This window comes from Leuciscus leuciscus (genome assembly GCF_965113295.1).
Source record: "Leuciscus leuciscus genome assembly, chromosome: 22".
Lineage (NCBI taxonomy): Eukaryota > Metazoa > Chordata > Actinopteri > Cypriniformes > Leuciscidae > Leuciscus > Leuciscus leuciscus.
In genome coordinates, this window is record NC_138746.1 from 17,953,968 (window position 1) to 17,981,833 (window position 27,866).

General features: G+C 38.4%; 1 protein-coding gene across 3 annotated transcripts in view; it reads left to right on the plus strand.

Annotated features, from left to right (window-relative positions):
- Positions 1–2,241: 2,241 nt before the first annotated feature.
- Positions 2,242–27,866, plus strand: part of tdrd9 (tudor domain containing 9) — a 40,376-nt gene continuing 14,751 nt past the window's right edge. For all 3 annotated transcript variants that reach the window (XR_014201365.1, XM_082153072.1, XM_082153073.1), the window contains exons 1-25: positions 2,242–2,452; positions 4,086–4,177; positions 4,442–4,515; positions 4,650–4,871; positions 6,280–6,402; positions 6,961–7,041; positions 7,134–7,304; positions 7,385–7,488; positions 12,382–12,501; positions 12,579–12,663; positions 12,758–12,815; positions 12,904–13,008; positions 13,123–13,220; positions 13,357–13,488; positions 22,978–23,137; positions 23,266–23,329; positions 23,428–23,491; positions 23,939–23,983; positions 24,286–24,339; positions 24,409–24,525; positions 25,110–25,217; positions 26,333–26,433; positions 26,816–26,989; positions 27,060–27,171; positions 27,291–27,506. Coding sequence is in view for 2 of the 3 variants with exons in the window: in XM_082153072.1 (XP_082009198.1) it covers positions 2,331–2,452; positions 4,086–4,177; positions 4,442–4,515; positions 4,650–4,871; positions 6,280–6,402; positions 6,961–7,041; positions 7,134–7,304; positions 7,385–7,488; positions 12,382–12,501; positions 12,579–12,663; positions 12,758–12,815; positions 12,904–13,008; positions 13,123–13,220; positions 13,357–13,488; positions 22,978–23,137; positions 23,266–23,329; positions 23,428–23,491; positions 23,939–23,983; positions 24,286–24,339; positions 24,409–24,525; positions 25,110–25,217; positions 26,333–26,433; positions 26,816–26,989; positions 27,060–27,171; positions 27,291–27,506 (2,802 nt within the window). In the remaining variant the exon portion in view is untranslated. The remainder of the gene's footprint in view (positions 2,453–4,085; positions 4,178–4,441; positions 4,516–4,649; positions 4,872–6,279; positions 6,403–6,960; positions 7,042–7,133; positions 7,305–7,384; positions 7,489–12,381; positions 12,502–12,578; positions 12,664–12,757; positions 12,816–12,903; positions 13,009–13,122; positions 13,221–13,356; positions 13,489–22,977; positions 23,138–23,265; positions 23,330–23,427; positions 23,492–23,938; positions 23,984–24,285; positions 24,340–24,408; positions 24,526–25,109; positions 25,218–26,332; positions 26,434–26,815; positions 26,990–27,059; positions 27,172–27,290; positions 27,507–27,866) is intronic.

A 27,866-nucleotide genomic window follows, 5' to 3' on the forward strand; every position in this document is an offset into this window, starting at 1 on the left:
GGCTATATGACAGATTATTTTAGCATGATGTATTTCCCATTGATAAATACAGTGCAAATAGTTCAAATATCTCCTTGGATAAAAGGGAAGTGGAAATAAAAATCAATAATAGGCTGAACTGTGCCATGATAATATGTCCGTAATATTAGATGTCCGTAGATGACCTACCCATAACTGTTACATTAGAGTTAGGGGATGACACAGTTTGTACAGTATAAAAATCATTATGTCTCAAGTTCCCATTAAACATGAAAACCCAACAACCCAATGGGAATATATCCTTATTGCGTAAAACATCCAGAGGTGGACAGTAAAAAAGTACATTTACTTGAGTACTGTACTTAAGTACACTTTTTGAGTATCTGTAGGCTACTTTACTTTTACTGTATACTTGAAATTGATTTTCATTTTCAACGTTGGGTTTGGTCTTCTAAATGCAAATGTTGTCATTGTTTTGGCTTATAGATAACAGTAAGGCTAACATATTCATACTAAAAGCCAAAAAACATTAAATCCCATTACTGGAACTGTGTTCTAGAAATAAATTTAATGTTGATATGAGGGTAGAAAGGCAGGCGTAGATTCAGAGGCATAAGGTAGGCCTACTGTAAGTATTACACACAACAATGCAACAATAATAAAACAATGCATTGACATTTACTTTTGATACTTAAGTACTTTTAAAAACGAGTAGGCTACTTCTGTACTTTACTTAAGTAAAAATCGGTCTTTACAACTTTTACTTGTAACGGAGTAATATTTGACCAGTATATCTGTACTTTCACTCAAGTAAGGAAGTTGTGTACTTTGTCCACCTCTGAAAACATCTGTTCATAATCTGTGATTACACAATTCCAATACAAATAGCACCGGGAGGCGTCTGGAATAAATCTGCACTGATCAATCCACATTTTTAAGCCAGCTAATTTTATAGTAGGCTCATATTCAGAATTTCCTTTTCGTATAACGCCAACAACCGCACAAATGGGCCTCCTTTGTGAAATATAGCAGACCACTGTTTTAAATAACAGTTTAAAAAAGGTGGTCTGCTATTTTTCTCAAAGGAAGCTCAGTCAGTCAGTCATTCAGACAGACAGACAGACAGAGAGACAGATAGATAGATAGATGCGCCTTTGTAAGATATGCGCTCGTCTTCACAAAAACTACATGCAGGGTTTTTAAACATCTCGTGTGGAGAAAATATTGTTTGTTCTGGGCAGTATGGCAAAGCCATGGCAAAAAGCAGGATAACTTGTAGGCTATAGCCTACTTGAAAGGAAAACAAATTTGCCAAGTAAAAACAGTGTTTGTGTTATTTTTTCTCTCTAGTAGGCTACATCTTTAAATATAGAGCTCATGACAAATAAAAGTTCCAGATGGACAAACATTAAATGCAAAAACCAGTGTGAATAACAATATCTTAAAATAAACTAGAGAGTGGATACACAGATATGGCCTGTTTATGAATGAAATTAATGCATTTATTTGTCATTTAATCTGATGCAAACAGGGAAAGAGTAGAAAACACTTATTATCCTGTCGCCCCCTCTAGTGGACACCATTAAGTATTACGGCCTTCATTGCTCAGATAACACAAGTCAATGGATTTTTTGGGAAAATAAGTCTGACCAGTTAGAAAAGATATAAGCGAGTCAGACTGAATTTGAGCTGAATTTGGTGAAGCATTAAAGTTCTAGGCGGAGTCAATTTCTCATAATAATAATAATAATAAATAATAATAATAATATTCAAATATGCTGGCTTTCTTAAGCCAACATAATAAAGAAAATTCAGAGAAACATCGACCAATTCAGTATGTAATAAAATTTGATTAGTTTTATAATAAATTCAATTCAATTTACATGATTTTAATTAATCCCAAACCTGGTAATTGTGTCAGTATTAATGTACGTTCACTGATTCTAGCTTCTTTCTTTTCTGTCTCATTCTTTTCATGTGAACTGAGTAGGCTACACATGCTTACATTCATAAATATAAACTTTATTTCTATTCAATTTTCAAAATAATTCATAACCACGCACGTACACCTGAAGTCTCTAATTAATGTAAATACGCATACATTTATTTTGAAGTTAATATCTCACTAACATACTTTGTTCTATCAACAAATCACACAACATAAAACATTTTCGTTACTTAAAAAAAAACATTAAAAAAAAAAGGTGACCGTTGACGTTCACGCACGCACGCACGCGCGCTGCATGTTGGTAGAAGAAAAGATGCTAGAGAGCGCGCAGGTGGACGCATGTTAGCTCTCGTATGGACATTTTGGCATTTTTAATACATAATTTTTGAATGTTTTGTGCAGGATGAATCAGGCCATCACATCAGCTCAGATAGCCCACTGGTTTACTGTTGGGGCACAGTTTGCAAACATCACAATCACTGATGAAGTGAAAAAGCAAGATGAGGCCGAAGCTACTTCAGTCAGGTAATGATGAGGTCATACGTGTTTTTGCATGTACAGGTGAACAGTTTTAAACTGTTAGTTTTATTGTCCAAACTTGCTTTAATAGGATTTCGTAATTTCAAAAGATGTTGGACAATAACATTGATGAAACTGGAATTTTGGACCATGTGCAGTTATCGCTAATTAAAATAAAATCACCATGATGGGAGACACGTGCGTTTAGGATACGTAGTTTATTTTTCAGAGTATACGCACTCAATTTAGCACTTACATTATTAAATATTAATGCTTTGCCCAAGTTTACTTTTGGAGGCTCTGCCATTCCTAACAACATGTGCGCGGGTGAATTGATTTGTTTGACAGCTGGTGGTAAACTGTAGGCTAGGGGTTTTCAAACTGGGCCCAGGGACCCTCAGGAGGCCGCAAGGGAGTGCTAGGCCGTCTGTGGAAAAGTCTAAAAAAACAGTGTAAAAATAAATGAATGATAAATTTAACTAAATAAATAAAATGAATAAAACATGGGTTAACATGAATAAATTGATATATATATATATATATATATATATATATATATATATATATATATATATATATATATATATACATCTACACTACAGCACAGGAATATAGTGAGTAAGAAAATATTAAAGGGCCCCTATTATGGATTTTTGAAAACGACCTTTCATGTAGTGTGTAACATAGCTCTAAGTGAATGAAAACATCCTGCAAAGTTTTAAATCTGAAAGTGCACGGTATAAAGTTATTGTCTTTCAAAAGTAAGAGTCGACTCTGAGTATATTAAATGATTTGTTTTTTAAACGAGTCATAATCCGTTTCATTTTGACTTCAAGAAGAAACATTAGAATATTGCCCGCCCACTTATTGCATGCGCAGACACCGGGGAAAACTTGAACCTCAAACCTTCAGCTGATTCCTGTGGATACTGGATAGCATCATGTAGGGCTGGGCGATATGGCTGAAAACTGTATCACGATATAAGTGTTTCATATCGGTCGATATAGATAATTAATAATTATATTATATTTATAGATATTTTTTTATGACCAGGAGACAAATGTTACATTTAAAAAATATATATTTTAAACTTAACCTTCCTCTGATTATAATCCCATCAGTTATAAAGGAAGACATGTCAACACAACCATGGAAAACACTCAAATAAGTCTAAAATCACAATGAACACTTAACAATTATCTCTTAACATTAAGGTGCAAAATTAAAGAATACGTAAGAAATGCTTTATAAAGTGTAATACAATAGTGCAATGTGTTAAATATAAACATAGAGAAACCGACGACAGTCTTGCATAATTTGCAGGCGACATTGGTCTGACTGCGGTCAGACTTATAAAATCCAAAAAACTGCCATACTGGCGAGCTGACTCTTCCTGTTTCATCAACAATCGCTGATGGCTAGGGGTGTGCCGGTTTCAGAATTGGTGTTGACGGTTATGACGCGAGTCAAATAGTTGGCTTCTAAATATTAGCTTCTAAATATTAACATGCTAATATAATACAATATAAGCATTTGGGGATGCGCCATCTAAAAGATGGAAAACCCCTGAACAAGGCAGGAGACCCAAGGACAACACCTTACACATTTTTCTCTTAATGAACGTGTGCATTTGCTGCAGGTCTCTAGAGCTGTTGTCTGATAAGACCTCTCCAGAAAAGGTAGGATCAGATGGAGGAAACCAGAAGAGCAGGAGGGCAGAACTTCTGAATAGTAATTACAAACAAGCCTACACACAAGCTGCTCCTCACATACACTCTACACTTGATGTTCCTTGAACTATTTTTGTGATTATCTTTTTTAGATATTTTATCTTGATTATTATTTACTTATGTATTATACTGTACGGTCACGGTGCTATTAGCATAACATCTCCTAACACCATATTTGGCTTTTCTGTTACCTACTACTAGGATGTTATTGCATAACTCATGTTCACTGTTTAATCTGTTTTAACATTTGGCTTTTGAACTATAGGTCCAGGAACCACCCCCCCTTCGCTGGCCAGTTATGAGTATCCAGTTCTGCCTATTACTAAGAACAGACAAGAGGTACATGCATAGAGATACAAGGCACATATGGACATATTTACTCATAATTCAATAGAAGATTTATGTATAAAAAAAAAAAGATTTATTTGTTAATATGTGCATATGTCAATCCCTGTCTGTGTTTGTGTGTGTAGTTGGTCTCTCTGATTGAGAATAATTCTGTCATCATCATTCGTGGAGCAACAGGCAGCGGAAAAACCACCCAGCTGCCACAGTTCATCCTGGATCACTATACGGAGAGAAATGCGCCCTGTAATCTGGTTGTCACTCAGCCACGCAAAATCGGCGCCACCAGCATTGCCCGCTGGGTGGCACGTGAACGCAAATGCACCCTGGGCAGCTTGGTGGGGTATCAGGTATGAGATGCATGCAGTAGAAACTAGTGATGTTCGATTCTTGAACGAATTGTTCTTTTACGCTGGTAACCAGTCAAGCCTTTTCACAAATTCGAACTGAGGTTACGTTTACTTGACAGCGATGTACTAAAAAAGAAAAAGTTTTCCTTCGCGTTTTTTGCGGGGACACTGTCAAAATGATGACGTTCACACGGATCAGCCAAAACTACCAAAATGGTGGATTATTCATGCCAGGCCAATAGTTGGCAATGTCACTTTGTAAAGAAACACTTTGCGCTAATAGACTAAGTAATACACATGCGCATGATGTCACCGTTTTCACAATATCACATTTATGCAGTTTACACAGAGACAATAACAGTATTGTTTTCAAAAGTTTTCTTTTTTTTTTCTTTTTTTTTTGCGTTTTCAGGCCCCCAGAACTAGCCTGGTAATACCAAACTCTGCTACTTCGCTTTGCTTCGTAAACAGAGTCTGGAATGGCATAATAGAGAAGTGTTTTCTCTCTCGCGGGGCTGGGCACTTGTCTGAAGTTTAAAATCATTGGTTACCCGTAAGCCAATCACATAACGTTTGGTTATGGCGTGTGTTATGCGCATGCTCAGCCGCATCTAACTTCCACTGTAAACACATGTATGATGCGAAAACAAAACCATCGAGCGAAATACCGGAGTGAACATGGCTGTGAACGACTTTTTCAGATTATGTGAAGTAAATTACGCATCCACGGTACAATCAGCGTCTACGTCACGGCTCTCAGCCCGCCCTCTGTTCGTTGATTTGCCCGGCTGTTTTCAGGCCGGAGGAAAACGGAAAGCTATGACGCTGTCTCAGACTGAGTACAGAAGCGAAATGAAATTGAGCGGAAGTACGAAGTCTGACGTAGTCAGGCTACCCCAGAACAGCATTGTTGTGTAAATGAACACCCAAAACGCATAAAAGGTTTTCCATTTTAAGTTGAAAACACTGTCGTGTAAACAGCCCCTGAATCTAACTTCCGGGTTGCGTCATCAACCAGGAACTAAAGTGAGGCACCAGTGCTTCTGTGAAGTACCTTAAAAGAATGATTCTTTGGAAAATCGAACATCATTAGTAAAAAAAAAAGTGTTTTCTTCAAAAGTACGAAAAGTACTTCAAACTCATCAGCTCATTAGAGACTCCAAGACCTTAAATGGATGGGTCAGATAAGGGAGACATCCAAAATGTGTACTGTTAGGGTGCCTCCAGAAACAGGGTTGGGAAACACTGCTGTAAGGAATGGGAATTAAGTAGAATTGGCATTGGATTCCCTTTTGTTAAACTTGCAAAATAAAATATGCTGATTAAAATTCCAAGCATACTGTAAGCTGTTAGACTCACTAAATTCTGTATACTTTAAATAGATGTATTTTTCCCTCTCTCTTTCAAGGTGGGTTTAGAGAAGATGGCCACAGAACATACCAAACTGATTTATGTGACCACAGGAGTCTTGCTGCAGAAATTAGTGGGAGCCAAAACACTCACAGAGTACTCGCACATCTTCATAGATGAGGTACACAAATAATTGCAATTTATAGATACAACCGTTCAAACTTTTAAATGAAATAAGTCTCTTATGCTCACCATGGTTTCTTCTATTACATCAGAAATACAGATAAAACAGTTATATTGTGAAATAGTAATGCTATTAAAAAACCTTTATGTATTTTAATACATTTTAAAATTAATTTATTCCTGTGATGGCATGGCTGAATTTTAACATCATTACTCCAGTCTTCAGTATCACATGATCCTTCAGAAATCATTCTAATATGCTGATTTGCTACCTAAGGAACTTTTTTTTTTTTTTTTTACAGCTGTGTTGCTTAATATTCTTGTTGAAACGGTGATATGTTTTTTTTAAGATTCTTTGATGAATAGAAAGTTCAAATAGAACAGAAATAATGAATGGATGCAATTATCAGACTAAGTGATGTTCCAATACAAAAAGTTCAGTAGTTTGCAAAAAACTAATTTGCTATTAAAAAAAAGGTTAAATATGAATATAAAACTTAAATTAAATAACAGTTACATTCAGAATTAATTTGTGTGCGATTATAAATTGATTCAGGTCCATGAGAGAACAGAGGAACTTGACTTCTTGTTGCTGGTTATCAGAAAACTGCTACGGTCCAATTCCAGATATGTCAAGGTTTGTTCAACACGCATTCTTAGATTGACACAAGCATATTTTACAAGTCATTTTTTACCCCTTCTCCATTTATCCCACCTCTCCTTCTGCAGGTCATTCTGATGTCCGCCACTATAAACTGTGCAGAGTTCGCAGAATATTTTGGAACTGTGATCCGCAATCAGATGAATCCAGCATACGTGTTTGAGGTGGAAGGAGCCCCATTCGCCATTGAAGAGTTCTACCTGAATGATCTCTCAACCATCCTGCCTCTTGGAATCAATGTATGGGAAGCAACAAAAATGCTATATTTTGACCATTTCTACTTAAATGCACTATATAAATGTGTTTGTGTTTGTCACAGGTTAACTTATCCCACCCAGAAGATCCTTGTATCACAGAGGAGATGTATAATGTTGCTGTCTCTCTCATCCAGAGCTTTGATGAGATGGAGGCTAAAGATCAAAGGTCAGAGATTACAGTGAGACACACATACCAGTATTTCCCACAGGATTTTGTGAGACTATGGTGGGTGGACCTGGGTCCCTCTAGAGAGGTCCGGGGGCATGGTCCCCATAAGATTTTTTTTTTTACATTTTAAAGTTAAATTTATCAATCTGGTGCACTTTGAGTGTTCAAAATTAAGAGCTCCAACTGATGTTCAGTGTGCAAATTGAACAAAGAAAAAAGTCTGTGAATCGTTTAGTTCCTGAACTTTAAAGTGGACTCAACCCTCGTTTTAGTTGTGATAGTGTCTCAGTCTACATTACATTTACACTGGTGTTAACCAGGAAGCCAAACAATTACAATATAATAATACTTTTGTTATTATTCTAATGACAGTAATAGAAACATATTGTAAAACAAATACATTGGAAAAATTTATATATTATAAGTATATTATTTTACTTTATGCTACAGTAGAGAAAATTACAATACTTTGTATGAATTTCTACACTTGCAAGAGATAAACCCCTTTATTTTGGCGGACCACTACCGTTTCTGTAAGAACAGGTTTGCAAATGCGTCTTATTACAAATCTAGTGAAATTCCTGTATCATCTTCGAACACAAATGTTGGAAATTATGCATATGTAACTATAATGTGTAACTGGTGCCCGCTACATTCCTGCAAGCTAAACTCACAGCACATGCAGAGACGCATTCATTCACTGTGAACTGAGCCATTCTGAGATGCAGAAAACAAAGTAAAGTGCGCACTTCACTTTGAAACGGGGGTGTGTGCATGTGACTGCGTGCGCACTCATTGGGATAATTGTAAATGCACAAACACAGACAGAAAAGACATGCCATCATGGAAATAAGATAAATAACATATTACTTAAGGACTAGGCCTGTCACGATTATGAAATTTGGCTGACGATTAATTGACTAAAAAATAATTGCGGTTATGCCGATTAATTGTCTGTTTTAGGGCTTTGTACTTCATTCATTAAATAATTGTGATGAATTTAATCCTTTGTAAGTTATCATTTTGCAGTGTAAGATTACAGTTAACACCTTTAAATATTAAATAAATATATTCAATAGCTATGACAATTTGTTTATTAAACTTAGTGAGTGTATAAATCAGCAGCAAAAAGTAATTTTTGAAAACATCTGCACAGTAATTTAATAAAAAATAAAAAATCTAAACATGTTAATAAAAACAAATGTGCACAAACCATGATAATATGATACGCTTCAAAACAGAGCGGAACAAAGCGCGTATGCGCATCGCGGGTGCAGAATGATGTGCTCAAAGCAACATGTAGTCACAGTGCGCAGCGCTGCACAAGTGCGCATTTAAAAGTTCACGGCACAAAGCGAAGAAATGTCGAGGGCAACAGTTTATTGATAATTTGTTTCTTAACAGTTTTAAACTCCAGTTATTGTGCGTCTGATGCCAATTCATAGTCCTTGTGCTGTGTAGGCACACGGTAGCAAGCGAGTCATTTAGAAACAGCAAAAAACTCCAGCAAAATAAAGTAATTTAATGCAAATCCACAGCCCTTTATCTACAGATCAAGCATTATAACGTCAATGTCACATTGGAGAAAGTTTTACCGTGTATCCTGTCGTAACCGGACGACGCGCGCTGTTTGAATGCTGAACGAAATGATTGACAGCTGCAGAGTTTGAATGCTGAACGGACTGATTGACAGCTGCAGACGAGTTTGTGAACTTTAATTTAACAATGTAAATACTGTCCCTCACATTAAGCTATGGAATGGCTTCAGATGACTTTGAATATATTGCTGGAAAACGTAATTAGTGCTTGTCTATTTATTTTGGTCCATGACTCCCCCTTGTGCCGTAGGCCTATAAAAGAGTGCAATAATCGCGGTTGTCTGAAACAATCGCGGTTAGATCAAATAATCGCGATCAGACGGTTATTTAATTATCGCGACAGGCCTATTAAGGACTATTTAGTTTGTTTAATAAAATAACAAATTGTAATCTGGCGCTATAAAGAAAATTAAATCAAATTTACTTGACCTTCAGGGGTGGGGGGCGAGCCATTAGGGAGGGGGGGGGCGCCCCCCTTATATAATGGTAGGGGAAACACTGATAGTGTTTTGAATGCTTTGGCAATGTAAAGATTTCTTTCACCATGCCAATAAAGCTATTTGAATCTTGATAGATAGAAAGGCCTATTATAATACATTTCTTTTTTTTTTTTTTAACAAGCACATTTATTTCACAAATTGTTGACACACACAAGTACCGTCCCCCCTTACTTAACTTGCACGTCAATTGAAAGAATATGACTAATACTGATAAATAATCCGTAGGCCTATGAGGTTAAGATATTAAATAGCAGTTCCAAACTAGTTTTTGTTAATGAAATGTTGGTATGAGCCACCACAGTCGTTTAAAAATATACAAAATAACACAAAATGAAAATAGTGCATTTTGGGGTTATGAAAACAAGTTACCATGATGAATATACAATACTAACATGAACTGTTAATGAAACATGGAAACTGCTCCTGAATAGAATGAACATATACCTACATGCAAATCCTTCTCAGCTAACACATGACGTACCAGTAATGTGATTTGTTGGTATTGCACTTTACTTCGTAACTTACTAATTGACGATGTTGCATGCTCGTAGTTTCTTTTGCGCTTTATATAAAGTGAAGCGTATAACGGCTGACAGGACAAGAAAGTTAATTTTTCTGAGGTCAGAGACTTTATTCTGTAACAAGGTACAAAAATAATGTAAGAATAATGACACTGACACATGACGCACCAGTCATGCCTGACATCTCACCAGTCAGCCTGACATCTCATCTGACTGCAGTTACTGAATCAGGACAACATATTTTTCTCAGGCACTTAGGCTGTCTGACAGAAGTGTCAACAGCTTTCACGCATTCTTTCAAAATAAGTCTTGCATCACCAAATCATTTAGAATTACTTTTGTTGTCGATGTAGTTTGTTTTGACTGCACACTCCACGACTCACTCAGAACGGTCTTGTGACCCACATTTGGGTCTCAATCCACCTGTTGAAAAACACTAGTCTAGGTAATTAATGGAAAACACTTCATAGACTGTCGTACAAAAGTTTGGGGTCTGTAGGATTTTTTTAATAATACAGTGAAAACATTAAAGGGGTGGTAAAACACCTTTTTTCGAAGGCTTGATTGTGTTTGTGGGGTGCACTGTAACGTGTTCATGCTTCGTTTAAAAAAAAATTGCATTATTTTTCACATATTTAACCATTATTCTACACTGCTCTGTCCCTCCTTGTAAAAACGGTCGGATGATTTCCAGGTTCTATGAAGCCCCCTCAAAATACGCAATGGGTTCAGATTGGTTAGGTGGCCCAGTGTGCTGTGATTCGCTAACCGCCAAGTGCACGTTGTTCGGAAACGTCACGCCCCTTACCCTTACTGGTAGTTTGTGCTTCAGTTAGTGTATTATAAACAACGGCGTCAATATTGCCATACCAATTTGAGCCCGAATCAGACCCAGAGAATGTTAGTGGAGAGGATCGAGCAGAACCTGTTCAAGAACGGCTGTTAAAGGACGTTTCAGAATGGTATGTTTTTTTTAAAGACTGCAGATCTATTGTGATCGCTGTATGACTCTGTTAACGTTACTTTTGTATATTTAGAACGATTGTAGCTAAATGTCTGTCGCCAGAACTATTAACCCAATACGAACACTAAACATTGGCTTTACAACAGTAGCCAAATCAAACACAAAACCATGTTTAGCATGCCTTTACAAGCATGTAGATAAACAATACATAAAAGCTATAATCAAAGAATAATTTACACTGATCACATAAACGACAACAACCACGAACATTCCAAGTTCGCTGCGCTGGTGATATTAAACAGAAGTTTGTATGTGTTTGTCGGATAAGTATGAATTAGCATTTAACAAACTGGTTTGTGGAGCCAAACAGCGTTGTCCTTCGTTTACTTCCTTGCTACAGCGTACAATTAACAATACGAACTATTACAGGAAAACACATCAACGAAAAATCATACTTACAGGTTGTGGCTCGTAAACAACAGCCTCTGTTTTTAAAGTTGGAACTGCTCGATCTTTCAGGACAAGCCGTTGTGCGAATCCTGCATTGAATTCGCGTAGATTGAGGAAGCTTTTCTCTGGAAGATGTGCAGCACAGAGAGCGACATTTGGATTATAATTATGAGGGACCGAGTTAAAAAAAAATTGTAACCGTCCTTAGGAAGACTGAACAAAGTGGACCTGCAATCTGGGTGAAAATAACAGCGTTTCGACGGCATAGTGCCAACGACACTCTACTACCGCAACAACTCTTCTCCAAAGCAACATAAAATGGCCTCGCCCCCTTTATTTATTGTGTTCCCAGAGGAGGGGTTTATGTAAATGTTGGGGTTAGTGATGTCACTAACCCTGGAGGAATGTCTTGTAGTCCCAACCAGCCGTTTGCTGTAGTCCTTAGAAATTGATTTCTTTAAAATCTCCCTTTGTATTGAACTTTGAGCGTTGTAACTTTGCAGATGTTGTTTATGCTCAAACAGCAACATTACACACTAACTAAAGTTAAAAAAGTGAAATCACATTCAACCACCCCTTTAAATGTTTTTTGTAATATTACAGTTTAATATTCAAATATAATTTATTCCTGTAATAGCAAAGCTACATTTTCAGCTGCCATTTCCTCAGTCTTCAGTGTCACATGATACTTTATAACTTTTTAAAAAACATTTTTTTTTTTTTAAGGATTATTTTGTTCAGGATTATTTTTGTTCAAAAGAACTGCATTTATTTGAAATAAAATTTTTGTGTAACATTATAAATGTCTTTACTGTCATTTCTAAACAATGTATTTTTGTTAAATTGAATGCATCAAGGTGCTCAAAGCAGACTGGAAGTGTTACTCATCCAGAGAGAGGTAGTGTGCTCGTCTTCCTGCCTGGGCTCTTCGAAATCCAATATATGAAGGAGGCCCTTTCAAAACTTGTGCGCAAGAGGTACGTCTGTGTGTAGTGTTTGTTTATACAAGCATTTTTGTGTATAAAAGTGTTAATGTGTGTTTGTTTGCTCACAGGTTACAGGTATATCCTCTTCACTCTACTGTCACTTTAGAGGAGCAAAATGGTGTGTTCCTGGTTCCTGTACCTGGATACAGAAAGGTGAAATTGTCTCTGAAGTCACTTTGTATGTTTACAGGTTTGAAGGGTGTGATGGATAGTACACTAAACAAATTCCTGCTGTTTGTATTTACAGATTATTCTCTCCACAAACATCGCAGAGAGTTCTGTCACAGTGCCTGATGTTAAATACGGTGGGTGTTTTTTTACACCAGCCCTCTGAGTTCTTGAGATCATCCTACAGTGAGAAGTATAAATTATCCATTATTTTTTGTTATGCAGTGATTGACTTCTGCCTTGTGCGTCAGTTGGTATGCGATAAGGAAACCAATTACAGGAGTCTCCAGATGAACTGGGCATCCAAGACCAGTTGCAACCAGCGTCGAGGTACTGCACATGTGGGCTGATGTTCAGTGGGACAGATTTACTGTAAAGGTGCACTTAGTTTGTTGGTTTTCTTAAATGCATTTTATTGGCGTCTCTTCCTGTGCATCCTCCCAGGTCGTGCCGGACGGGTATCTAAAGGCTTCTGTTATCGGTTAGTGTCCAGACGTTTCTGGGAGAACGAGATTCCAGATTTCACAATCCCAGAGATGCTGGTAAGTGAGCAATAGCATGTCTGCCAATGGCAGCAAAATTTGGAGGATCTTCAGAAATAATTATTTTTTTTATTCTAATTAACTTAAGTATTTTTAGTTGGTTATAGCAGAGATGTGCGTGCGTTTTGACTTGCAGCGATCACCGTTGGCCAGTACCTTGTTGAAGGTGAAGTTGTTGGATATGGGTGATCCCCGCTCGGTTCTCTCCACGGCCCTCACTCCACCCAACCTCAGTGACATCGAAAGAACAGTCCTGCAACTCAAACAGGTCAATAAAGTTGGTTTTGTACTGGTTGGTTGAACAGTTTAAACCTGACATTAAATTTTACATAATGTATGAATGCTAACACAGAGCATTCTTTATTGAGCATTAGGGCTGGATGATAAAATGATAACGATAATTATCGCGATATCATTTTTTCTCGATAAAACGATATCAAGAGTTCGATAATGTTTACGGCAAAAGCGGAATGAAACTCATTTGAACCGCGCGCCACGCGGACCATTTATCCGCTCGGCTAAAAGTCCAAACGGCAGTGCAGCGCGAGCTCACTAGAGCAGATGCGTTTACTCTGATCGGTCTCGGTCACGAGATCCAGTGAGAAGCGCTTGAATTCAGCGAAGAACACAATGTCTCTGTGTTCTTCACCAGTTTAACCAGTTTAAAGGCAGATGAAACAGCGCTGAGAAACACTCTGCGCAACGATACACAGGGTTCGTACCAGTGATGCGCGGGTTGATCCGAAATGAGCGGGTGCCTGCGGTCACCCGCGGTCACCCGCGGTTACGAGTCATCCACAAATATTTGTAATGATATTCGGGTCGCGGTCGGTCGGGTCGTTTGAAATAAAGATGCCAATTAAACCTTTGTAATTTATATAGTACTAGAGAGCATATGAGCGGAGTGGAGCGGTGAGAATCTCCGCTCATCGCTCACGGAACTGTCCACCCCTCCGCTCCCCCGCTCAAAGCTACATCAGGCCGCTCCGCTCAAATCGCCCCCCGCTCGCTCCAAAAAAGGAAAAAAAATCTACATGTAGCCTATATCACTGTAGCTTAGACCACAGCCTTACCTCCTAAAGAACTAATGAGCAACAACAACATTTTTCAAATAGAAATGTTTTATTTCAAATTAAAAATTAGGCCTATGTAAGAAGGAATATAGCCTACACAAAGTCCTGTAAAATTAAACGAATAAATGGGCCTAATAATATAAATAACAATTATATAAACAAAAATATAGCCTACATAAAAATTTTAAAAGTAAATTTACTATTAGGCCAGAATTTTGATAAGTTAACTTTTGCGCAACGCGCACGATTAAAATTGAAATGGGCGTATATCCATTGTAGCCTACACACAAACTGTTGTAAAATATAACGAATAAATGGGCCTAATAATATAAATAAAATGTATATAAACAAAAATATAAAAAAATATACATAAACGTTTTATAAGAAACGTAAAAAAGTAAAAAAAAAAAAAAAGTTTAAAAGTAGGCTAAATTAACTATTAGGCCAACATTCTTATAACTGAACTTTTGCGCAGCGCGCAGGATTAAAATTTAAATGGGCTTGTATCAATTGTTTGAATATTACGCTATATTTAATTTACACTTTGTTACAAGTTACCGTAGGCCTATTCAATTTGCTAACGTTTTGCTTTCTTCCCAGCGTGTTCACATAGCACACTGCATGTTTTCGAGAGATGTCTTTTTAGATTCCAAAATGAATCTTTACTGACTGAAACGATGTCTCCACATTCGTTTTCTTCTACCACATTATAGTTAGTTTTATATTATAGTACACCTGTATGACTTCTTATTTTCCTTTTTGAAGTAGCCTACTCTTTGAACTCCATTATTGAGCCGAGTTTTGACTGAAAATAGAATCCATCTTGCAGTCATCAACAGTAGACTGAGTCAGGCTTGACTGAGCATGCTTCAGAATCGTGGTGTGCGCGGAGCGGAATTGGAGCGGGAAATAGGGCGACGCTCCATCCTTTTAAAAATGCCGCTCTGCGCTCTTGTCCAAGATCCGCCCGCTCGCTCCCGCTCCACTCCGCTCACATGCAATTTTCTATGAAATACATAGGCCTACACTTTATTGGCTGAATAACTGGCGCGAAGATGACGCACGAGCTCAGTCTGCAGGTAGAGATGGAGGCGGCAAGAGAAAAGGTGAAGACTGGGGAGTGGAAGCTCCGCAAATACACAAACAGAAAGAGCAAAGTGTGGGAGACATTTGCCGAAATAATGAAAGATGATGACCAAAGTGCTGGCTTTGTCATGTGTACTTCTTGCTATGCATTTACTACTTTTAAAAAATGCGGGCCAGGAAGCGGGTCGGGTACAATATTTTCTTCTTTTTTTTTTTGCGGTCCGAGTTGCGGGCGGGTTAGTTGAAAACGTCGGTCGGGTGCGGATTGTTTATACATTGACCCGCGCATCACTGGTTCGTACGGGTGCTTGAAATCCTTGAAAATGCTTGAATTTTAATGTTGTGTTTTCAAGGTTTGAAAAGTGCTTACATTTTGGATAAAATGCTTGAAATTGTAACTATTTCTTTCACAACAAATGCCTATCTGACTGAATAGTTAGTTTATGAAATGGAGAAATAAAATGTAGCCCTTCAGATACAGAGCGATTTGCGCTATGCTGGCCAGAGCAAAAGTAGGCGGAGTTTTCATTTTGATTTACGTGCTTGTTTGGATGCCCCGTTTTATTGGCTGCGCAGGTAATCGTCACAGAGCGCAGGGTAAAAAGTTGAACTATTTTTAACTTTGACCGCGGCGTGCGCGCGAACTCGCCAATGCTGCGCTCCGCTTTGGTCGACGCAGCAACAAAACGTCCTCGCCGGCGCAAGCCATTGAAATAAATTGGTATCATAGCACAGCGCATTCTGCGTCCTGTCTGAAAGGGCCATTAGTGACAGAGTACTTGGTGTGAAAATGTAATGTTAGTATTGCATGTCTGTTATGGCGTGTTCATTTGTGGAATATGCAGTGAACATAACGTTACAGTTATTGTGGTGTAACTTTGGCTAACTACCCGCAAATTAAAACCTGCAAACATTAGCCCAGTGTATAACAACAATCGTTGATTGCTGAACAGAAATCGTGTCAGATGGAGTGTTATACAAGTAGCCTAGCCTACTATAAGGTTGAGGATGGCCTTAAAATGTTTGTCTTGGCAATGAAATACATTTTTGTTTAATTTTTTATATAGGCTATTTTATACCAGTGCCGCCATATTTTTATACCATCATATTTTCAGCCTTTGAAATTACTTCAGTTTTACAGCCTGAAAATCACATTATCTGGGAAGCAATATTTGGACATTAATATAATGAAAAGTTTCATTCATAGGTAGATTCATTATCTACTTAGACAGTGATGCATTTTGACAAATAAAACTTTTTGAACTTGATTTGCTTAAATATCTGATCCTTCTGCTATTATGAAACACAATTTTGGCTGTTTATAGCATTATCTCTTTTAATGTGATAAAAACACTGAATAGTAATTTTGTCTATGTATTGGTATGTAATTTTACGGTGGTGTAAGGTGCTGGAAAAAGCTTTAAAATGGACCTTGAAAGTGCTTGAAAAGTGCTTGAATTTGACCTTGGAAAAGGTGTACGAACCCTGGATACAGTCAGAAGGCTTTTCCATCTACAAATTCCCATCATTTACCATGGATTTACTGTAATGTTAGCCTAGTAATATTAACTGCACCATGAAATGTGGGATATATATTAAATTGTATTATTATCAATGTAGACAGTGTATTAAGGCAAGGCAAGGCAAGGCAAGTTTATTTATATAGCACATTTCATACACAATGGCAATTCAAAGTGCTTTACATAGAAGAAATTAAAATAATAAAAAGAAATAAGAATAATTAAAACAGTTTAGAAAAATAAAATGAAATACAGTACAGTACAGTCGGACGAACAGCGGCACAGTGCTCATTCAGTAAATGCATAGCTAAACAAAAGTGTTTTGAGTCTGGATTTGAATGTGACCACTGTAGGAGCACATCTGATCTCTTCTGGAAGCTGGTTCCAGCTGTGGCTGGCATAATAACTAAAAGCAGACTCACCATGCTTAGAGTGAACCCTTGGTATTTCTAGCTGATATGATCCTAATGATCTGAGTGATCTGTTGGGTTTATATTCAGTGAGCATATCTGCAATGTATTGAGGTCCTAGGCCATTGAATGATTTATATACCAGTAATAATACTTTAAAATCAATCCTAAATCTAACTGGGAGCCAGTGTAAAGACCTGAGGACTGGTGTGATATGTTCATATTTTCTGGTTCTGCTCAGAATCCTAGCGGCAGCGTTCTGTATGAGCTGCAACTGTCTTATGGTCTTTTTGGGAAGGCCAGTGAGGAGTCCATTACAATAATCCACCCTGCTGGTGATGAAAGCATGCACAAGTTTCTCTAAGTCTTGTCTGGAAACAAAGCATCTAATTCTTGCAATATTTTTCAGATGATAGTATGCTGATTTAGTTATTGCTTTGACATGACTACTGAAACTAAGGTCTGACTCTAGTGTCACACCAAGATTCCTGACTTGATTTTTAGTTGTTTGACCCCTGGAGTGAAGGTATGCGTTCACCTTGAGAACTTCATCTTTGTTTCCAAATGCAATGACTTCAGTTTTATCTTTGTTTAACTGAAGAAAGTTTTGACACATCCAACTGTTGACTTCATCAATGCATTGGCACAGGGAGTCAATTGGGCTGTAATCATTAGGCGATAGGGCTAAGTACAGCTGTGTGTCGTCTGCATAGCTGTGGTAAGCAATTTGGTTTTTTCTCATTATTTGGCTCATTGGGAGCATATACAGGTTGAACAGGAGTGGCGCAAGAATTGAGCCTTGAGGGACTCCGCATGTCATGGATGTCCACTCAGACTTATGGTCTCCTATACTCACATAGTAACCTCTCTCATCTAAGTATGACCTGAACCATTTTAGGACTATCCCAGAAAGCCCCACCCAGTTTTCCAGCCTGTCAAGAAGTATGTTATGATCGACAGTGTCAAATGCAGCACTGAGGTCGAGTAGTACCAGCACCGATAATTTGCCTGAATCAGTATTTAAGCGAATATCGTTTATTATCTTTATGAGCGCTCTCTCTGTGCTGTGGTGCGGTCGGAAACCAGATTGAAAATTGTCAAAGTATCCATTCGAGCTTAAGAATTTGTTCAGCTGATTGAAGACAACTTTTTCTATGATCTTGCCTATGAAAGGAAGATTTGAGATCGGTCTATAGTTGCTTAATATGGTCTTATCCAGATTGTTCTTTTTCAGGAGGGGCTTGACAACTGCAGTTTTCAGGGAGTTTGGAAAACTCCCAGAGAGAAGTGAGGCATTTACCACTTCTAGAAGATCTGCTTCTAAACTGTTTAGCACACTTTTAAAAAAAGATGTGGGAAGTGTGTCAAGAGCGCATGTTGATGTTTTAAGGTGCTGTACGGTTTCTACCAAAATTTTGCCATCAATTTTATTGAAATCAGACAAAGTTACTACTTTTTCAGGTGGTCTGATCAGTCTGACCCCAGCGCAACTCAATGATGTGCTGATCACCTTTCTGATATTATTGATTTTGTCAGAGAAGGAAGCAAACTCACTGCACTTGCTGTTTGAGAGCATTTCACTGGGAATCTGGCTTGGGGGGTTTGTCAGTCTCTCTACAGTAGCAAAAAGAGTGCGTGTGTTGTTTAAATTGCAGTTTATAATATTTGAGAAGAAAGTCTGTCTAGCTTTGCCTAGTTCCATATTGAAAGCATGAAGGCTGTCTTTGTAGATGTTATAATGGACTACAAGTTTTGTCTTCCGCCACATGCGCTCTGCTTTTCTGCATTGTCTTTTCATATTTTGCACTGCTGTTGAGTTTCTCCAAGGTGCTTTTTGTCTGCCACTCTTCTTCCTGACTTTCACAGGAGCAATATCATCAATTGCACTTTTAACTTTTGAGTTAAAAGAATCAAGGAGAAAATCAACAGAGTCAGCAGATATGCTTGGTGTTAAGGAAATAGCCTTCATAAATAGTACACTAGTGTTCTCATTTAAGCATCTCTTCTTGACAGACACAGATCTAGCTTCAGTGGCAGGAGAGATCAATATATCAAAGAAAATACAGAAATGATCAGACAGTGCTACATCCTTAATAACAATCGATGAAATGTTTAGACCCTTACTGATAAGTAAATCTAGAGTGTGTCCATGATTGTGTGTGGGTCCATGTACATGCTGAGTCAGATCAAAAGTTTTTAAAACAGTTTTGATTTCTTTTGCCATATTGTTTTCTGCATTATCTATGTGAATGTTAAAATCTCCAGCAATGGCAAAACAGTCAAGCTCTGAGGTAATTGTTGATAACAGTTCTGTAAATTCCTCAGCAAAGGCTGGAGAATATTTTGGAGGCCTGTAAATAATGATGAGTAAAATGCGTGGAGCACCTTTTAATACAATACCCAGATATTCGAAAGACGAGTAGTTCCCAAATGATATTTGCTTACATTGATAAATATCTTTAAAAAGAGCAGCTAGACCCCCACCTCTCTTAACAGCTCTGCAGACACTCATAAAAGTAAAGTTAGGAGGGGCTGTTTCATTGAGGATTGTTGCACTGCAGCTGTCTTCTAGCCAGGTTTCATTTAGAAGCATAAAATCCAGGTTGTTTGTGGTTATTAAGTCATTGACTAGAAGTGATTTATTTTTAAGTGAGCGGATGTTTAAAATTGCTAACTTAACAGTCTGTCTTTTTTTCCCTACACCAATCTTAGTTAGACGTGCAATAGGCACCAGATTAGTTGAGTTTGCTGTACGGCTATTGAAGGCCTTAGACTTTCTATCTTGTAATAGAACAGCAATAGAGAAAGATACAGGCACACTGGGTTCCCGCTTGTTCTGTAAACATTTGAGAAAGTTACTGTTATCAAAACGGGGACCCGACATACATCACTGAGAGCTGGTATCAGTTGTTTTTGGTTCACCTCGAGCAGATGGAGGAGGGTGTGGGCCCTGGCGTTGTGGCAGAGGCCGAAGAGCTCTCACAGAGGCAGGGGGAGGGTGAGCTGGGCCTGCAGGCTTTGGTGGGAGCGGTGCCCTACGTTTTTTGGGTGATATCTGGGGGCTTGCAGCAAAAGAGTGTGATAGTCTGGTTCCAGCATGCACTAGTTCTTCCATTTTCTGTGAGAAGCACAGTAGTGGAGTTGCTGGCGAGAGGGTGAAAGTGTCTGGTGAAAGGGGCTGTTGCTCTGGGGTTATAGGAGGCTGTGATATGCTGTCCTGGCTTCCCTGGCTGTTTTCCAGGAAGTCGTCCTTGGGTGCTGAATCTTGGAGCAGTTCTAATATGTCTGTCTGTGGTGAGCTCTGTGGGCAGGGCTCAGCTGAGATGGTGTCCGTGAGCAGAGGTTGTTGTGGCTCAGTGGTGTTATCATTGTCCTTGTGTGATATGTCAACATCATGTCCATTCTGAAGAGAAGTCCTGTGGTCATTCATACTGTGTCCAGGTGTGTGTGTGCCGTTCTGATTGAGTGGATTGGCACACACTGCAGAAGGATGATTGAGGGAGAAGTAGATATTGTCCTTTAACACTCTTGAACCAAGTTTGTTTGGGTGATGGCCATCCCGATGAAATAGTTGTCTCTGACTCCAGAAGAGATTGAAGTTGTCAATGAAGTTTACTCCTTTTATATTGCAGGTTTTTTGCAGCCATGTATTAATCCCAAGCAACCGTGAAAACCTGTTTGTTCCTCTTGCTGGGAGTGGTCCACTGATGAATGTCTGAACTTTCAGTTTTTTAAGTGTTTCAAAAAGTTCATTGAAATCCTTCTTAAGGAGTTCTGACTGCTCTTTATGAATGTCATTCTTCCCCACATGAATGATGAGTCGATTTGCACTCTTATGTTTCATTAGAATGTTCTGAAGTTCCCTGTTTACATCAGAAGTTGTTGCTTGTGGAAGGCAGCATGTAGTTGTATCCCTGCTGCTAATGTTTCTGATTATGGAGTCCCCCACTATCAGAGTCCTGGGCTCGGCTGTGCTCTGAGCTGAGTGCCGCTGTCTGCTCGACCTTGAGCGCCAGTTAGCATCAGTGTTAGCTACTGGCTGATACAGTCTGTGTTCGATCACATTCATCACATTTGGGGGTTCCTCATTTACATTCATTAGTACTTCAAATCTGTTCTCAAGATGTATAGGTGTTGGTAGGAGACCAATCTTTGCAATCTTTGTCAGAGCTGTATCTGGGGTAGAGGATGCTACTGCGGTAATATGTGAGGCTCGTGACAATCTGATGTCTCGAGTGCCTTTGGGTCTCGCTCCCTGTTTGTGCCATCGATTTGTAAGTCGATCGGCTTGTTTCTCTACCTGTCGAGGAGCACTATCATGTGCTAAAGGACTAATGGAATATAATTACAGTATTTAATGTATTTAATGTATTTAGGCTACTGTTTTTCATACAAAACCATAGAAACCATAAAGTTACATTTTGCCATGATAGTGAGGTGCTATAGGATGGCCAATGGTTAATTTTAATTAAACTCAAACAGTCAGAATATGACATTTTACCAAATAAAAATGAGGTTGTTAAAAGAATTTTAACAGATGTTACTGTTTTTGTTAATCAACATGAATTTAACATAGTAAATCTGCATCCTAACTCAAGCTAATACTACTGTCAACTCAGTCAAATATGTGTTTCGAGACAGAACATGTAATATTAATATTTCAGCCTGCACTGCAAATAGGGCTGTGCAAAAATATCGATACAGCTAACTATCGCGACATTTTTTTCCACGATAGTGTATCGATATTTCAACCTCTAGTATCGATATAAAAAAAAATAAAAAATTCATCAAATCCCTCTGTGTGTGTAAAACGACCTCCTCCGCCGCTGCTGTAGTTGTCGCTGACTCGCTGTCCAGTTGTATGAGGCGCCGGACTGGACAAAAGCGAAGCGAACGAGGCGAGAGAGAAACCGAGTGTGTGAGCGCGCGAGAGAGACCGAGTGTGTGAGCGCGCGAGAGAGACCGAGTGTGTGAGCGCGCGAGAGAGACCGAGTGTGTGAGCGCGCGAGAGAGACCGAGTGTGTGAGCGCGCGAGAGAGACCGAGTGTGTGAGCGCGCGAGAGAGACCGAGTGTGTGAGCGCGCGAGAGAGACCGAGTGTGTGAGCGCGCGAGAGAGACCGAGTGTGTGAGCGCGCGAGAGAGACCGAGTGTGTGAGCGCGCGCGAGAGACCGAGTGTGTGAGCGCGCGCGAGAGAGACCGAGTGTGTCTATATCGCCCAGCCCTATTGAGCATAGATGTGAATCCCATTTTAATTTGGTGAAAGTGATTTGATATTCTAGTTGATTATTTGTTCATTTTACAGTTAGAGTTTGTATGCATATTGGGTTTGTGGCGGTGTTATTTCAGTATTATTTATATACTGTTAAAATCTTTATTATTTAAAATTTAGGTTTTATTCTTATATTTAACATTTAGGCTTAATCTTTAGTAATTTTGTTTTGTTTTTGGTTGTTTTTGTTTAATATTGCTATTTAGGTTTAATTTATTTTTGTTTTAGTTTATTCATTTTTCAGCTAGTAATTGTAGTGCTTCAATGTAAATTTATTTCAGTTAGTTAAATAAAAATGATCTATTTCAGCTTTATTTTAATTAACAAATATTTTTTATTGTTTTAATATTTGTTTGTTAATTATAAATAACCCTGGTTTGTGACCCTGTGTGTGTAGATCGGAGCTCTTTCTGCGCAGACCAACAATCAGATGGAGTATGATGGCGAGTTGACGTTTCTGGGTCGTGTGTTGGCGCACCTGCCCGTGGACCTGCAGTTGGGGAAGTTGATCGTTCTTGGACATGTTTTCGGTTGTCTAGAGGAGTGTCTTATCATTGGTATAATGATTTGTGTATTTGTGTGTGTGAAATATCTGTATATCATCTGAATAATCTATAATATTAGGTTATACCATGTTGGCGTGAAAAAAAAAAAGATGAAAAGATATGAACTGTCTTTCTCTCAGCTGCATCTCTCTCTCTGAAGAGTTTCTTTGCCATGCCATCACTGCAGCAGCTGGCTGGGTACAGGTAGGTTGACCTTTGACCCTACATACTCGTCACAGGTTTTCTGAATTGGGCTTCAACTTGATCATGATATTCTTCTGTACTGTCGTCTGACCTCACAGGAGTAAGTTGAGTTTTGCACAAAATGTTCCAAGTGACTTCATTGCTTTCGTCAATGCCTTCAAGGTACGAAATGCCAGCTCTGAGCGTGATCAGTAGACTTGTTTAGATCTTAGATGCCATATTGAATTTAATGCAGATGAAAACATGGCGGTGAGAGATCGAACAATCTTTACAATTGCAAGCACTGTTTAAAGGTCCTAGATTATGTAGTTCTCACAACTCAGAACTTTTTGTCTACTTTTTTTGTTTACCGAAAGTTTCTTTTTTCTTTTTCTTTTTTTAAAGTATTTTCATCAGCTGATTAATTGGTATGTTGTTAGCCAACAGTACAATTAATTGAATGCACTGTATTCTGTGCCTCACAGCCTCGTTTTCATTTGTCAAAAATGAAATATGCTTCTACCCTGACTAAGGTCTATAGATGTCAGTCTCATAACATACAGTGTCTATAATAGTAAAACATTTTTGTTTTTAATCTAACCTAATTGGACTTTTTTTTTTTTTTTTTAGGCCTGGTACACATCTAGAGCTAAAGGAGAACTTAGACACCCAAAGGTAAGAGCATAAATATTGATCATACATTTTTTTTAAATGGGAAAGGAAGCCTTAGGACATATACAAAAGATAAAAGTAGGGATGCACAGATATTTTCGGTTTTCGGCCAAGTGCATCCATAATTTTCGGTTTCTGTTTCGGCCCACAATTTATTTCGGTGCATCCCTAATAAAAAGTTATTGCTTTACAAAAGCAGCTAGATGTAAACAATACTCGACATGTCTTTCAAATATTAAATATTTTATTTAACAGCCCTAGTGCACACTGCAACACTTTTTCCCCCCTTTTTTTTTTTTTACCAGGATGAACTGGAATGGGGCAAAGAGAACTGCATTCAGATCAAACGAATCAGAGAGGTAAACACTGCACACAGATGCGCTAATTTTATACAGAATTTGTCTAGCCCCATTGCATGTCTGTTACAGGTGGCTGAACTCTTTGAGGATATGAAGAAGAGAGTTTCCAGATTTAACATGCACATCAGCAGCTCCTCAAACCCCACAGACTACACCAGCCTGCACAAACAGAGATTCATCCTGCAGGTATGGACACATACAGCAATACACTACCTGTTCAAAAGCTTGGGGTCAGTAAGGTGTTTTTTTTTATTTTTTTTATTTAATTTTTTTTTTATAAAGAAACACACTTTTATTCAGCAGGGAAGCAAACTTTTGTTGTTACAAATTTTCAAACAAAAATGCTGATGTTTTACATTTTCTATTGATCAAAAATGTATCATGGGTTTTGCAAGATTTTTAAGCAGCACAAATGTTTTCAACATTGATGATAATAAAAAAAAAATAATTGGCACCAAATCAGCATATTAGAATGATTTCTGACATTGAAGACTGGAGTAATGACTACTGGAAATTTAGCTTTAACATCTCAGGAATAAAGAACATTCTTTCAAATATATTAAAACAGTCATTTAAAATTGTAATAATATTTCGTAAGATTTACTGTTTTTACTGTATTTCTGTTAGAATAAATGCAGCCTTGGCAAACATAAGAGATTCAGAAACATTAAAGAATCTTACCAACCCCTAACATTTGAACAGTAGTGGATGTTTGTGTGTGCTACTATTGAATGTGATCCGTTTATCCTTCCTTTGTCTTTCTGGATTAGGTGGTCATTGCGGGTGCATTCTTTCCGAATTATTTCTCTCAGGCAGAGATTGATGAGCAGCTGGCATCTAAGGAACTTTCTGGAAATGATCCAAAGACCACCATTCTGGTACCATTGTCTCCCCTTACAAAAGTCAGATTTAGTCAGAACTGGAATGCACATGCTCAGAACACATAAGAGCTGTTGGGCCCTATTTTAACGATCTAAGCGCATGGTCTAAAGCGCATGGCACAAGTTCACTTAGGGCGTGTCCGAAACCACTTTTGCTAGTTTAACGACAGGAAAAAGCCAGGCGCGTGGTCTAAAAGGGTTGTCCCTATTCTCATAATGAGTAATGGGTGTGTTTTGGGATTTACGTGCGTTAAACCAATCAGAGTCTCATCTCCCATTCCCTTTAAATGCCAGTTGCGCTCGGGCCATGGCAGATTCGCTATTTACTTGACGGGATTTGATAGTGGAACGACCAAAGCCGTCTCCAGAGCTCAAACGGATCTGCTCGTGCGCGAGGTTAAAGCCCACAAGCAGACCATCTACGGGACAAGCCAGATTCCACCATATCTTTATGTACACAATGATAATCTTTTAAATTGTAATCCTTTTATTTTAAATATTTGGCATGTTTGTGTGCTGTTGTGCGTCCCTGTGTGTTTAATAAGCAGTGTACGCGCGGATTGGACCCGCCACATAAAAACAAAATATCGCGCCATTGGATTTAGACCAGGTTTCAGTTGGTCAATGGCGCAGTCTATTTCTGTTGCCTCAAAATAGCAACGTGCCAACAATGCGCCATAACACACCTCGTTTTCAGACCAGCATGCCCATGGGCGGACAAATGGGCGCAAATGCATTTGCTATTTAAACAACGTGGCGCAGGACGTGAAAATGATAACTGCGTCAGACTGAAACTAGCAAAAAATACTTCATGCTTGGCGCTGCATTGTGGCCCGTTGGCTCTTATTGAGTATTACCTGGGTCAGGTCCCTAAACCATTCCTCATCGTCTCTCATCCCTAATTTTTGCAAGTTATATATTTATAAACATGTTTATAGACAAGCTAGCTGACTGAATAACGCATCTGGTTTACTGACACAGACAACTTTACTTTAAAGTATTAGCATTAAAAGGTACCCCCTTTAGAACTGGAACAATGCTATGGGACCTTAAATAACTATTTTGTACTTGTAGAGCATGTCTCTGGCCTAATGCCTTTTTTCTCTCATCAGATTAGGAATTTGCCTCCGTTTGCATTCCTGTGCTATAAGCAGCTCCAGTCGCTGTTCCGTCAATGTGGACAGGTCAAATCAATCGCTTTCGATGGATCCAGGTAACTTAAATACACAAAGACAAACAGTGTGTTTAGTATGGAATCTTGTTTTAAGTACAAAATAAAAAAGTAATTGACACAATTTATTTCTCTCGTTTCAAAGAGTTTCTGTCTTGCAATTTTTAGTTATTTTGCAGTTCTGACTTTTTCCCCTCGAATTGCAAATTTATCTCACAATTCAGACTTTCTTCGAATTTCTTTTACGAAAAGTAAACTTGGAATTCCAAAGGAAAAAATGTCAGTTGCAAGATGCAAACTCGAAATTGTGAGAAATAAAGTTAGAATTGTTATAAACGCAATTTATGTTAGTCATAATTACAAGATGTCAAATTGTAAGAAATAAACTTGGAATTGCAAGAAATGAAAATGCAAATTTTTGCAGAGCCTATGTTGAGTTTTATCGCTCGTGTGTGAGGGAGTCAGGCGTGTTACCCGAGGTCTTGTTGGCATTGCTGCGAGCTCGCCAGACTCCCGGTCTCCACCTGCTGGTGCACCACACAGATGAGGTGGAGGTCCAAGCTAGAGGAAAGCCCATCGCACACCTACGTTATGCAAGGTAGCCGCAAGCCCCCCAATGCAGACCTTGACAGAGATGCGTACAGTTTTCATAAAGAAATTTCTTTCAGGGTTAACGTGGATGTTCAGAGCCATGCTGTGTGTCCTGTTGGAGTTCTGAGCAGCACTGTAAATCCGGAGAAACTTCCATCCAGCAGGGATTTTGTCATTAACATCACAGAGGTGAGGACTGACACCTCAGCTTTTTTGTTTTAGCTTTTGGAAATTTTGGAATTATGACCTATTCTTAGTCCATCTTTTTGAGCAGCGTACAGGTTGTTAACATGTATGATTGTTTGTAGGTTATGGATGTGGGCCATTTTTGGGGCTTTCAGACAGATCAGAGCAGCGTAGAGAAACAGTGTCAGTTAACAGCAGCGCTAAACATCAGGGATCTGAGACCCGTGTCTGTTTCGCTCTATCCAAACCTGCTGTGTGTGGCCCCCTTCAAAGAAGGACAGCAACTGGCCAAATACTATAGAGCCAAAGTATTGCACATCCTGGGCAGCAACGTAGAGGTACAGTACACACTCACAATGCTCCTGTGCAGAACAAAACAGTCAGATCCATAATTATAGCTGTACATGCGTAGCTGAATTTAATAGTTTTTTACAACAAACTTATTTCCAGTACAGATGTGCATTTTTCCAATAATGAATTAAACAATTCTAAGTGAGTTCAACTGAAGAATGTATTAAACTTAATGTAATCACAATAGAATAAAGCCACAAACTCAAGTCATCTCTTGTTTTTAAAACTTATTTCACAGGGCACATTATGCTACATACATTTACACCATCACCTTATAAATGTGAGATTTTATTAATAATGTGTATGATGTACCATAAGTATTATGTTAGAAGCTAACTCAAAAAGTT